The sequence below is a fragment of the Phragmites australis genome, chromosome 3, assembly GCF_958298935.1.
Source record: "Phragmites australis chromosome 3, lpPhrAust1.1, whole genome shotgun sequence".
NCBI classification, from domain to species: Eukaryota; Viridiplantae; Streptophyta; class Magnoliopsida; order Poales; family Poaceae; genus Phragmites; species Phragmites australis.
The window spans coordinates 4891129-4905880 of record NC_084923.1 but is presented as its reverse complement, the minus strand read 5'-3'; the positions used below and the strand labels follow the sequence as shown (position 1 = coordinate 4905880).

The following is a 14752-nucleotide window of genomic DNA, read 5'->3' as shown; positions in this document are numbered from 1 at the left end:
TTTTTATGCATTTTAGATTATTTCAGCCAATTTATCAATATAACTATTATACTTTTCGCTATTTTTTTGAATTTCCCAAAAATTATATTATACATATAAATATACGGATACATATATACATAAATATATATACATATATGTATACATATATATACGAATCCGTATATATACATTGCTACATACATAGGAACTACATAAACAGTAGCTATAGTGCTTTGAACACCAGAATCGCTCCTATTCTTGGAGCTTTAATATATAGTATTGATTGATACGTAGGATGACTTCTTGGGCAGTTGCCGGCGTCGACGAGGCAGGTTGCTCCGGTTTGTTGCTGCCCTGAGCATGCACGACGACGCTTCAGTTTACATGATCTGCTCTCCGAGGTGACCGCCAAGGACATGGCGCTCGAGCGCGAAGCACCGGCCCCGTCTGTCGCAATTGTCCCGGTGAAAAACGCCGACAAGCTCCGGCACTGCTCCGGTTTTCGCCAACTATCTTGCAGGTCAATTAAGCGTTCTCACGCAAATCAACTCTGGCACAGATGTACAAGAGCAACGGAGCAAAGTATTTCACTACTATTCCCCACTCCAGCTATACACGTACTGCAGGCAAATACAGGAATGAAATATATACACAAATCCTTAGAAACAAAAGACAATTTAAGCATTTAAAGACCTCAAATGTATGCGAAGAGAATTTTTCGCGTATGCAGCGTCCAATGGACAAATAGACCACCTTGTATAAGTTACAGTAGCAACCTCATAGATAGTCAGATACCATGGCAAAAAAAAAAAAAGGCAGGCCAACAGGCAAAATCACCGTGTAATAAATCAATCTTTTTCTTTGTCCGCAAAATCTTAATCATATTCAAGAAACACAAACTAGAACATGCTAAAACATGTCACCAGCGTGAGTGATCGAGCATGTTTTCGTCTAGCAGGTGGTCATAGTTCGAGCTCTACAGCCTACAGCAAACCTCTCGGTGGCGGTTCCGACTTCCAACTACATCCGATTATAACCTATATTTGGTAATATGATGCTAATACACAAATCTAAAGTGGGGAGAACAAGCTGCCTTCAAGCAGAAATCATGAGTCGATTGGGGCACGGTGAGCTCAGCTTCTGAGCGCAAGGACTTCGTGGCTGCCACATAACTCATTACCTCTTGGGCTCCTCGCCAGGAACTTCAGCAAAGCAAACAGGGCATACCTACAGAAAAAAATGTACTTTCGTTGAGCCAAAGAAGCAGGGGGGAGAAATGGAAAGCAGGCATCGATCGTGTAGTAGTTCGGTTGCTGACCTTGTTTATGCTCAGCCATCTTGTCACGCAGCTGGCATGGTATACATGCTTGCAGGGAAGTGTCATCTGCAAGTTTCCTCTCCTGTATTCCATTTGGCAAATCACACACCTGTTACCCAAAGGAAAGTCCTGCAAGTTAACTTCATGCCCATTCAAGAAGCAGTACATAATTGTTGGAAACAATTGCATCCTCTGATACTCTACAGTAAGTCATCATGTTTGTTACGTCAAATATACAGTATCACATTGATGCAACATAATTTCTGAATACAGACAACTGGCGTAAAGGACTGGTACAACAAGATCTGACCTTTCACGGCGTGTTTTCTTCCTTGAAAAGAAACCGCACTTGTACTTTGTGACAGGAAGTAATGAAATGCATTCTTGGGAGAGACCACGGCTCTGGGTTCCAACTGCCTCACCCAAATCCAACAGTTCCTGTCAACAAAACAAATGAGAGAAGAAAAATGATTATTGAAGATATAGCTTAACCATAGAAACATATTGTTATATCAATGGTTACACTGCATGCAACGAAGAGAAACAGTGTATGTATATTGCTGCAACTCTGAAAAGAAGTTATTCAGATAACAAACCAAAAAGAGACAGGTACATGATTATTCAAGTTTCAAGTAAAAAAGGTTTCTCTTGACCTTAACCATTAAGCAATGAAGATGATTGGGGACGACTATTAATCTAGAGCAGCCAAGGATGATATCCCAGAGAGCTATACTGGCTACTTGATGTTGCTTCATTTCATATTTCCACATGTAAATAACAGATTTGCAACTTGTGGCTCGCAACCATGCTAACAGCCCTCTTCCACTCTCATTTGAGTTGCAAAGGAGAAATACCCATTACAATAGATAAAGAGAGGAAAACTATCTTTTTACTCCCACAGTTGACTCCTAGTCTCCTACTCTTGGAAAAGCAAACCTTCACAAAAAAAAAAGGATCATTAACTAATTACAAAACTGGCCAGTCCAACGAGCTAACGGTCATAACAACTAAAGCAACTAAAACATAACGGCTATATATGATTTGACTTGAAAAGGTTAATAGTTGTGTCAAAGGCAACCACAGTTAGCAATTAGAAAAAAAAAAGTAGATGTTTAATTAGCAAGCATGTCAAGTTTCTCATTCATAGCATCCATTTCAATGCGGTACATAATAAATTGGTCCCTCGAAAAAGAAAAAAGATAATAAATTGGTATCGGAAGCACCCAAATGAGTACTATACACGTTTTCTTTAAGGAACGATTACTATACACGTTGACCAATCTAATAATACATGGTATAATCTCTGCAGCCTCTTACCGATCTAGCTGAAATTACAGGTGTAAAGCAGATCGAATAAGTAAAGACTACATATTTGAAATATCTGAGTTACATGAGACAAGCAGCATGAAACATGCACACAGGGTTACGCAAGAGAAGTCACTAACCTCATAAGTCATATTGTCAGGGTCGATATTGTCTTGCCAAACAACCTGTGATTATAATAACGATTATCAGTGAATCAATTAGACCATGGCCATCTACAGCACACTAACACCTACATTGTACCACATAACATATGGGAAAGAAACTACAGCGATCATGTTTCACTACCTTTTGAATGAACCACAATTTCACATAATACATGGAGTTGGATAACACTTATTTATGATATATATAATGCGGGATGCAAATCGAATAGAAGCAACAAACATTAGACATGTGGGTATGGCCAGATATATTAAGCTTTTAGCTATTGAAGACGGATTTAATGGGATGCATAGTCCAAAAAAATAAAAGAAACTATTTAAGCACCCTGAACATATAAGATGACTTTGACTCGGAGCCATACAAAATGCAGTGAAACAACTAAAAAGAGGAATCCGTACAATAAAGGAAAAACCCACCACATGCATTTACAGGGAAGAGGCTTGTTAGGACAAAGAGAATCATGCTCAAGATATTCATTTACCTGAGGACTGCCAGGATTTTGGTGTACTTGTTGCATACCTGTAACGAACAAAATTCAGAGTGTCAAATAAAGATGGATTGATTTTGAAAAGTTAAACTGTTTAAAGATATTCCGAAGTTAAATGGTTTGAAAAAAAATAAGTTACAAAGTTGACTGTCTAACTTGAAGGATAAGACTCAAATCCCATAACTTTTCAGGGACGTGAATGGGACAACCAAATTCATAAAGATTACTTCTGAAACAATGCAGGGGCAGGTCGGAGGTGTCGTTTTATGCACGCGTGCTATTAAAAAAAAAGAACAAGTTACCGGATGATCTGGACAAGTAGAATATGACTGTGTAACAATTGAGACAGCCGGTAATCTTATCATTATCATGCACAAGGTTGTCTATTTTACAGTAACCCAAAAATGAAATAGCAACAGGAGTACAAAGGTATGACACAAGCATTAGGAAGCTCAATTCCATAATTATCATTTTATTTTCCTTTCTGCAAGAATATAATCGACTGTGTGCTTTTTAGTAAACGATAGCACGAAAATCTGATCACACAATAGCAATAATCAATGGTTAGACACTACCAAACTTTTCTTCTCACACGACTGGCTGACAGACTGAGCAAATGGAGAAATGCCTTCATATAGACAGACACATTAGAGCTTCATGATTATAGAACCATGCTTATGTGTTTACTGGTCCTCTTAGAAAATAAAGGTTAAAAGGAGTTTTCTTTTGTTTATAATGTAATTTAGATATAAAATACCTTGATTACAAACGCTAGCACTCATGAACAACTCTAACTGCATATATGTCTCAAGTTGCAATGGAAATACGTTATGACTAATATATATTCAACGCTCGTGTCTCACCAGGGCATGGCTCCATAAATAAAAAATGTTGCCTCTCATGCATGAAGCCACAATAGGAATGTAAAGTGCCCATCGCTTGCGTGGATGGTTCCGTCGATCTCACTAGGGACGCGGTTGTCTAAATTGTGTATAGTGTGCAGGTCTTGTGTGTGCACATGGGTGAGTGAGTGTGTGTGAGCGTGTGTGTGGGGGTTGGTGTGTGCACATACATGTTCGGATACTACAGCAGAACCCAGTTGAGAGGCATCAAAAAAAGTTATGACTAATATATATTCAACTGAACAGTGTAATCACTGAAATTAGGTAACAGCAGCATAATTTGAATGTAATAGAATGGTGTAGAACTATATGAGACCCCCAAAATAACTTTTCACTATTTAGAACCCTGGTACATCAATTGCAAAAGTAGATATTGTTAATTTGGAAAGTTTCACATTTGATCATTGGCAACTTGGCTAGAGATGTTGATCTTCACTAAGTAACGAATGTTCCAAAAATGATATAACTTCAGGACTTCTGTGTTTCAACTTACATTCCTCAGTAGTGGAATTTGCAGTCGTACGAGGAGCTTCACCACCCTGCATGACAACATTGGCAGAGTCCGTATTGTTCACAGGTGTAGTATTATCCCAAGTTCTGCGTCCACCATCTGCTCTGTGCATATAATCATCCACATCATAAACATGTCCATAACTGTAATAATTCCCTGAACCAGAGTATCCATACTTATACGAGTTTGTAGGCATCATTGCCCAGTATGGATTAGCCTGCACGATAGCGACAAAAAATAACTGCGAGTTAAACAGACAGCGGTAAGGAAATAAGGAACCAATGGCTAAGATAATGACGGAGACTACAGCATCCATTCTGGATCTAGCAACCTTTTTTCTCAGAATTTAGTGCTATATCAGAAATTTCCGTACATTTCTGAGGCAAATATGCAGCGTTACGAAATCAAAAGTTTGGCAGTTACGGTTTCAAAAGTATGGGATCAGCTGGTGATTGTATTATTGCAGAAGATAAATTGAGAAAAGTGGCAATTCTGTTTTATGTACCTGGTCCTGAAAGGCATCTGTGAGAGCAAAGTCAGCATGAGCATAGGTGAGACCTTCAAAAAAATCCATGAAGCTCTCAGTGACGGTGTATGGAAATCCGGTGTTTATGTAGTGGAGTTCCATTTGTCGACTCCCGTTCATTCCTTGCGATGAAACATGCACCTAAAAGAAATCAACCCACACAGGTTGCATTAAACTTCATCCCAGGAAGAAACAATTGCAAATGTGTAGCAAATGTTGGCATTCCCAATATCATGTCATTTAGATAAAACCAAAGCAGGAATAGGATGTTCCATGGCAATCAAAGAGTGAGTATGGGAGTCATTAATCATATGGACTGTAGAATTTGCACACTGATCTTCCAATTGAATAAGAAGATGAGTAGTAAAACTACAGATCTTGCTCGTTGTGTCTTAGTAAAAGATAAATACATCAGTCTTTATTACATTGTGGCTTTCGGTGACACAGCTTGCAAGATGAAATTCGCATTGATAACACAACACCAGATTATCATCATACCGTAAAATGATCTAACAAAAAGTGGTCTTTCTTGCCGTCACTGTTACAATGCAAACTCATCAAACCGGAGAACTGCCAACACATTGCACGAATCGATGCACGATCCAGACAAAAAATAATGTTGCGAAACTTGAGGAGAAGACTTAACGTGGGTATGGGGTTGAACCCCACCAAAAAAAAAATGGAAAATGAACTGACATTACTATTCCACCCGGCAGCAAGCAAATTGCAACAAAATGTGCAGATTGGAATATGCATCCCCGAAAGAAACATTTGGATTCGATTGCTCACAGCAGAGAAATGGGAGGCAAGAACAAAACGAACTCTTGGAATAATCCATCCAAGCTAGGGCTTCCTTACCAACAAAAGAAAAGAATCAAGTCCGGATGGATCTGCACTTCCAGCACCCCTAGTGGGGAGGGGGGGCGGAGAATGGCAGCGACTTAGCGCGAAAGAAGAATTCGAGGTGGCAGAAGGGGGCTTGGGGTTGTGCTCGGCGGCGTGGTCAGGGGAATGGGGGTTCGTTTGGTGCTTGCGGGAGCCAGGAGGAGGTGGATGTGGCGACCAGGCTGCTGGCGAGGTGCTGGAGCCTGGCGCCCGGCAAGTGAATTCAGGGTGAGAAGGCCGGAGGAGGACGAGATGAAGAAAAAGTTCAGAACGAGGAGTTGAGGCCTCTTTTCCATTGCGGAATATTTTTCCCGAATCCTTTGTTTTTTTTTCCTGTGAAATTCCTATATCATTTTTTGTAGAATTCCCAGTTCCAAAGAGCCCAAGAGGTTTGGCTGACATCATAGGATACCAGGAGTGGGAATGGCAGATGTGCCATGGTGGGGACAAAGTTACTAGAAATTTGGATATGGCAGTTCACTTTCTTAAATTGAGAAAACTATAAATATTGAACATTTAATATAAAAGATAAATAAAAAAACTAAATGTATTTTTTGAATGTAGAGTAGATAAATATTGAATATCTAGATATAGAAGACAAATAATATAAGATTAAATATATTTTTTTAAAAATAAATGAGATCCAGCTTTTTACGGTAGTCGTTTGACCAGTTTGAATTGACAATAAAAATGATCGAATTTATCTAAATATGTATTTTACACGACTAAGAAGAAACATAGATTCAAGTTGTAAATACCAGACAAATAAGATAGTTGTGATTAACAATCTACGAGTTTTAATCCGGAGCAAACACTCGCCTCAGGATTCTTATTTAACGCCATTCGGCATAGTTACGCAAATCATAATTGATCCATAAGCACATCAATTTGCAAATACGAGCACTATATTATGTGATTATTTCTGTTTTGTCTCTAAACATCTAGCGCAACATGGCGACAATATCACGCGGGAGACAAGTGATAATGGCATTTTGGACATACATTCCCTAATTCACAATATCACATTAAATACACCATTTCCCCTAATTTCTTGTCGTGAAATGATCGGATGCTAAGATCCAAATTCGAGAGGGAAACATCCGAGAGCTCTCCAAGTGATCACTTGATAGAAAAAGAAAGTGATCGAGCTCCTTATTCATTTCGAGAATGCCCTGTGTTCTACATATCAAGTACCGTGCAGTGTACCACACATTCCTCCACATGCAACGACATTGACACCAAGTAGTTACCAAAATAATTAGAGTCACGGGAGCAGCCTTAGCTGCATAACTACCCCTGCTTTACGGCTAGCAAGTACAAGAAGGAACCAAAGAATACTACTGCACTCACAAAGCGTATGATTTATTGTTACCACCAACCAAATCGTGGACTTAGCATCTGTTTGATAGAACAGTAGCTTTAAAAACTCTTACTTTAAGAATTTTTAAAATTGATCATCTCTGTTTAGAAATTCTTACAGCCGGTGCTGTGAACAGTTTAATAGTCTTTGGTCGAGATATCTTATCTTTATTTTAGATTAACGATATATATTTAAACAGTTTTATTTTATCTTATAAATTTAAATTATGTACGGATATTGGTGCCGTGGCAAACTAAGTCTTAGCTATGATAAGACCATGAAAACAATGTGCAGTACAGACTTTATGCGGCTCAAGTACACTGGTCGTGATTCCCAAAGGGTACCTTGGAGATCTTGTGACCAAGCGCGGAGCTACGGCTACCAGCAAAGAGGTGGCGTGTGGTTGTCGGTGTGGGACAAACAGGCAGCTGCAGTCCAACGAACCACCTCCGCTGTGGCGCGTTTCAGGCAAGTTTATTCACAGCAGTATAGTTTTATCGATCTTGGAATAGTTTGTCCCGGCTGTAAGCATTAGCAACGTCACAAACTCTCCGCACTCTGGAAGCAATCGGCACATAGCTTATGCAAATTGTAAAGATATTGCTGGCATTTTTTAGCTATATTTTCAACTTGTAAGCAACAACTAGCATAGATTCTTGGAAGTGCGTACCCATCTTAGCTTACAAGTCACATCTACAAATGGAGTGTGCTCGGTTTCTGATCTACAAATGGTATAGTCGCTAGCACAAGTACTGGATCGAACCAGTTCTACTAAGCTGGAACTAGAGTTGCCATGTAGATCTGCGACGTGGCAGCGCCGGCCGGACCAATCGGCGAAGGCCTTTCCCCGCCGTGCCACTCCTCCCTGTGGCGTCTTCTGGTTGGAGGATCCCTCCTGAAAGCAACGGGATTAACCAACTTGCAATTTCAAACAGAGTTTTAGCTTAACTTTTTTGAAATTAGTTATCTTTAGCTTCAGAAATTTTTTAAACCGTAGATAGATTAAGAATCTTTAGTTTAGATATCTTATTCTTATTTTAAATTAAAAATAAATATTTAAATTATTTTACTTAAACCTTACAAATTTTAAATCCTATATATATCTGGAAGCTGCTGCTAAACAAAATCTTAGTTCATACACTCATTAGATTCGGATGAAGGGCCAAAGGCGAGCCAGGTAACGGGAAGTTTCTATTCTTCACGCACATCCTCTGCTCTCGGCTCACTGTATGTGGGTCCAAAAGAATCCGGACCCACATGTCACTGATACGTGTGTTAAGATTACCAGTGCGAGAAGGACGCTTGGGGTGTACGCAAGGGTGGAGGGGCCCCGGCCGGTCCAGGTCGCAGGCGTGACGCTTGGAGTTCCTCTTTCCCCACGGCAGGGCTAGGAGCTAGGCGCACGCGGCCGAGACGTACACGCAGGTGCCGAGGTGAAAATGACACGCGGGCCCCACGTGGGGGCAGCAGGCTGTGTGGGCCCGAAGGCTGCTGTTTCTCCGTCGCTTTTGTCCCCCCCGCTGCTTTTCCTGCCTTCGCGCTGAAAAGCGTGCACGGGATGAGAGGAGATCAGATCACGAGCGAAGAGGGCGCGGCATCCGTGGCACGTGCACCCGGTCTATGGAACCCTGCCATTTCGAGCTCACAGAATTTGTCGTGTGAGCGTCCAATGCAGCTCACCACTTGCGAAACAAACAAAACGAGCCTCCTGGCATGCTGGGGGAAGCGGTCGTGGTCTATGGAACGGGTCCAGATAGAGTTGGGAGGAGCAGAGCAGCAGCAGGGGGGAGGGCGTCGGCGTGGAGGGATTTGATCAGACGAGGGGCGTGTCGTCTCGCTGCGCTGCTGCCTTCTGGAAGGGACTTCAGTACTTGTCCGTCCGGCCGTGGAAGCTTTTTTGCCAGCTGGGCACCTGGGCTACCTAGCTCGTGCCTGAAGCTGGCGAGGCAGTCGGCATGCATGGCAAAAGGGCGCCGCATCAAAAGCCTCTCCCCGATGGCGAAGCAACGGCCAGTTTTCAGCGATAGTTATCTTTGTTCCTCAAAAAAGAACTCTGTTACCAAGCTAGGCTCGAGAGAGGCGAATAGGAAGGAATGCTTGCCGTCGACGGTTCACAGATCGATGCTCACTAGACAATGTCGCGCCGTGTTTGGCTCCCGGAGCCGCGTGTTGCATCTTCCATGTTGCGCCGTGTCGTGCGGCCAAGCCTTCCGGCGGCCGGAAAAAATGCAATCAACGGTATAAGCCTCGTTAATCATTTTCATCACACATATAATTAGGAAATTTTTCACTCATGAACTAAGTAGGTTCCTACAATGAAATTTTACAAATAAAAAGGTAAAATAAAGATTGGAGGAACGCTCTATACGCACATACCACCTTAATTGTTTTCTGTGCAAGGACTCCAGAAGACTCAGAGTGGTTCAAGAACTTCAGGAACATTCCAAGCCTAAAAGATCAAGACGAATCAAATACTAATGGATAAATACTGATAAATGACTGCATCAAAGGAGTAACATTAAAATACAAAATGGGAATCATACCTTAAGATCTAGATGGTTCATTATATGCACAATCGAACCCACACCTTCGCAAGCGAACTAACAACTTAGAAGCATCTCAGCTCTAACAAATTGTTTTGCCGAGGTTGCATTTGGACCACCACTAAACCACGCAAAAATCTCTCACAGGCCTTAGAAGTGGTGGAACATTAGCAAGTATAGTGTCCTAGCTTATATTCATTATCAACGTAAAAGCAAATAAAAATAGTGCTCCTATTCAGACATGCCACAAGACTACTACCTTCCAACATTGTTGTGTATCGTAGTCCAAAAAACACAAACGGGGACTAAAGTTGTGGGGGCATACATTTATACACGCAAATAAATAATAACACCTCATTATGAGTCATGCATGTCACCAGGCTGAAGAAGTATCATAAATGGAGCAAAGAGAATAGGAATTTACGCCCACATGCTTGTAGAGAAGTTCAATTGTTTCCTCATTTCCTGATGGAAACATTGTGAACGCGTCAACACTTCGACAATCATTGAACCAAGAGGAAAGATCTTTCAATATCTCTACAACCTGCATAACACAGTATTATCAGGAACATAATTTCTTGAAAGCAAATACAAAATGTAAAGTTAACATTTCAGTAGGGCATTTGGTCGTCTGATATAGTCTACGCGATCAATGAAAAGATTAAGAAGGATTTGGATAAGACTTTCACGAGGTGCTTCCAAGACTTTTTGTTTAAATTGGCTAGCCATATACTGGTAGAACACAAATCACTTGCAGATGTACTAAAACAAAAAAAAGGACACTATTGAGGTAGCATAAAATCCCCATTAGTACCCCCAACGATTTAAATAGTTACTTTTATTGGTTCAAGATTAACGAAACCACAGGCGGACAAAAACAACATGACAACCATGTATTGAGAAAAATGTGATTGCATACTTTATGTCAAGGATGTTGGAAAATTGGAGTGGTCCTAAAACCTGTTGTGTTGAGAACTTAAAGCTAGATTAACTCACATCTAACTCACATGAGTATGTTAACCCTGTTTAATTTCTAATTACTTAGTGCACTTGATCCTTTAGATGGCAGAGCCACCTTCTCACTTTCGAGTGGCAGAGCCTACCTTCAGATGAAGCTAGCTTCCAGATGGCAATGCCAAACTTCAGATAAAGCCTAGACCTGAGCCTGCCCTTAGATGAAGCTGGTTTTCGAGTGCGAACCTTCAGATGAAGCCTACCCTTATGATCCTGGGTGCCAGAGACAGCCTTCAAACGGATCATAACTTCGTATGTAACAAGTAATTAGAAACTAATAGCCTAAGTAGGAGACTACAACTTAAAAGAAGACACTCTTTATTATAACATCATAATATTGCACAGAGTACACAACATTCTATAGGATCTAGGATACTGATTAGAGGGGGGGTGAACAGACGGTTTTTAAAACTAATTGCTAAACGATCCATAAAATTTGCGGAAACAAACTAAAGATCACTAAAACAATATAAAAACAACTAAGAACTATGTCAAGATTTACAAACCTAGGGTGACATGCAATAATTTATATTCTAGGAAGATAAATTGTATAAAGTAAATTGCTCAAAGAATGACACACAAAATTTATCCCGTGGTATCGGTGATTTGCCGATCACCCCTAATCCACGTTGAGGTGAGTTCAAGCTTCTAACCGCTCCTCTATCAGATATTCAATTCTCACATGAGAAATGGCTCACATCAAGCAACTTGATCTTAAACCAGAATAGAACAAGAACTACTCAATACCTCAATTACACTAGAGTAGCACTTAGCCTCTTCGGCAAGACATGCTCAAAGCCTTTCACAATCATCGCCGTGGCTCCTTTACAATTTTTTTGAAGAGCTCAACAGCGCAACAACCTCTAAACCGTCTAGGAGGCGGTAACTTCCAAGAGTAACAAGTCGATGACGCTTGCTTGAAGGATCACTAGTGCCCTAATGCTCAAACTCTTCAAAGTTATACACTAAATGCCCTCACACTCTCAAAAATACAACCACTAAGCCAAGAGAGGGAGAGTAGGAAGGCAAGAGCTCCAATGAGTTGTAGCGAAGTGCTAGAGAGCTTCCTTGAACCAATCAAGCTCTTATTTATAGCCCACACTCAAGAATATGAATGTTGTTGTTGATTTGACATCTTTGTACACTAGGCAGTTACACCGCAATTCAAACGGTGGTCGAACCACCACAAATACAACGGCTATAAAAAGCATGATGATGACTCTAACACACGTTTGGTGGTTAGATCGTGACCCCTCACGGTCAGACTGCGAGCATAAAACAAAGTGTCAAAACTCTCTATTCTCAGGGTGGTCAAACCGACCATACCAGTGGTTAGACCGCCAGCCAAACCAGAGGGTCCGAACCCCTCTGTTCGTTTGGCGATCAGACCGGCACACTCTTCAGTCAGACTAGAACTGAGTTCTACTAAGCATTGATCAAGTTTATACAGTGGTCAAACCGGTCTCTCCGGTGGTCAAACCGCCACAGCTTAGAAACATCCCAAAGACAACTTTTTCTTGATTTCTCTCAAACTAAATTTCCCACGCTATATGAAATTGAAGTTTGACCAGTTGTGGTACTATACATATCTCAAGTAAATGCACATTGATCGCTCTTAATAGTACAACACTTATCCTATCAATCCAGTCAATTTCTCTTCTCTAATCTCCTTTGACCGGTAAAAGAAAATACCCTACAATTATACCTTTGTCTTGAGCTAACCATTTTAATATTTTATACTCATGCATCTTCTAGCTCCACAAGATCTTTGTGACTAACCTTTTTATAACTCATTTAAACATGTTAGTCCCCAAAAGATATATTGTCATTAGTTACCAAAATACGAATTAGGAGCCTAGATACTTCACACTCTTTGATCTTTTAGCTCTTAGTACCATGCTCCTAGGTATATCATGGCAAGGGGTGATACCCTTCTTATATAGGAATGCAAAGCCATTGGTTGAATGACATTTATCAAGATCCTAACCGTGCATGCTACAAATATCTAGATCCTAGAAGGTTCATGAGAAATATCTCCATCTAGACAATTCTGATTTTTACCATAGCAAAGTAGTTCTAGAGCTTTATGGGATGTCATGGCTCTAGTAGAGAACTCTAAAAGCTTTCCTTGCTAAGAAATAGAGAAATCAGAAGACACCTTCAATATATTGCTTTTAAGCAGACTACCCGAATGAACAAGTATGTGATTTGATTGCCAACCAACACGAAATAATCTACCCATAAATAAAGCAGCATACACTGTGTAATTAGTACATATATTCCCAGCAACAAGAGTTTCTTACTCAGCTAGCAGCTTAAAGCCTTCCACCTTGGTTATTCTCACCCCCTTGTTTTACCTCTTAAGGATTTACACCAGAAGGGCATGTGGTTATTTCTCAAAAAGCATATCAGATCTCTTGCCGACCTTCTGAGAAGACAGATGCAAATGCAAAAGAGACAGTTGGGTGAATCCACACTCAATTGTTTCTGTCGTGGTACCTATGATCAAATGCAAAGCAATTCTCCATGTCTTCATCATGTTCCTCATTCGAGAATATTGTCATCCTTCGTGTTGCACGACCTCCATCAAACATACCTTGGGGCTGCATAGGTAGTTATATCTCCCCAAGATTAAAATATTTACAATATGTTCAAATGAAGAAATATTTGGAAGAAAAATCATGGTTTTTGAAACGACAATGCTTACAATTCAAAATCTTTTATGGTACAGTAAAGTAGTTGAAGGAAATTAGGAAAAAAATTCCCCAATGTAGCGCAAAATACTAAGCCACAACCTCCATTGAGACACCAAAGAGTGAGTTGAAGTGCTAAAAGAAAGAAATATGTGAGGATTACAATAACGAACCAATACCAAAACAAAATTCTAAAGAGTTTGGAAGGCTTACTATTGCATTTTCTGGGCCATGCTCAATAAAGTCACGCAAAAATATTGCCAAACATGAGGTTTCACTTATATATGATAATGTATTGTATTCCTCATGCTCCTAGGTGAGTATATTGTAATCATTCAAAAAATAATCTACTAGGCGCTTGTGTTCTTTTCCCTTTCAATAAAATTTGGTTAAGAATTCGTCTTTCCGAACAACTAACAAGTGCCACACAATGTAGCTTTGAAGCTCCATCGCTAGTAAAAGATTTTCCTCCTTCTTCAGATCCAATGATTTATAAAATTTATAAAAATCCTCAAGGAATAGTCTTCTTATTGGAGCATAAGTGAAAGCAAGATGGTTCTCAATGACCCAAAGGCTTGTTTCCCTATCAGTCTCATATGGGAGCCTCTTGATACGCTTAATTAGGTCATCAAAATATGGTGGTATGTTTCCATCCTCCCCAAAAAAAATTTAGAAGGCATGTCACTCGCTGATCAAAATTCACATAAATGTTTCATCAATCGCAGGAAGATCTGGTTCTTTAGAAATGGTGATAGATAGCAATCCCTTCACGGATATGAGCATGTGGTGTTCACTGAATTGCCCACCCCAACTACGTTTTCCCTTGTGATAGACGAATGATGCTTCATTGAAAAACTCATACACGAGCAATGTGTTGCATCTTATTGTCAGGTTGGTAGTTTCATAAAGGGGCATACTTCTAACAGTGGATCCTACTTTGAAATTATGAGTCTTGGTAGATTTGTGGATATCAAAATATTTTAGAATAGGTATGAATCTAACAGGCTCCACTCTTTCTAAATCCGAACCTTCCCCTTCCAAAT

At 40.2% G+C, this 14752-nt stretch overlaps 1 protein-coding gene across 1 annotated transcript; it reads right to left on the bottom strand.

The window, feature by feature from the left end:
- Positions 1 to 660: 660 nt before the first annotated feature.
- LOC133911704 (E3 ubiquitin-protein ligase BIG BROTHER-like) lies at positions 661 to 6410 on the bottom strand. Its single transcript, XM_062354073.1, has 8 exons — positions 6073 to 6410; positions 5194 to 5355; positions 4671 to 4905; positions 3270 to 3307; positions 2746 to 2790; positions 1611 to 1738; positions 1301 to 1409; positions 661 to 1209 (listed from the first exon to the last, which is right to left on the bottom strand). Exons 2-8 carry the CDS (start codon positions 5332 to 5334, stop codon positions 1159 to 1161), a joined length of 747 nt encoding a protein of 248 aa, XP_062210057.1. The 5' UTR covers positions 5335 to 5355; positions 6073 to 6410; the 3' UTR covers positions 661 to 1158.
- Between the last annotated feature and the right edge of the window lie 8342 nt (positions 6411 to 14752).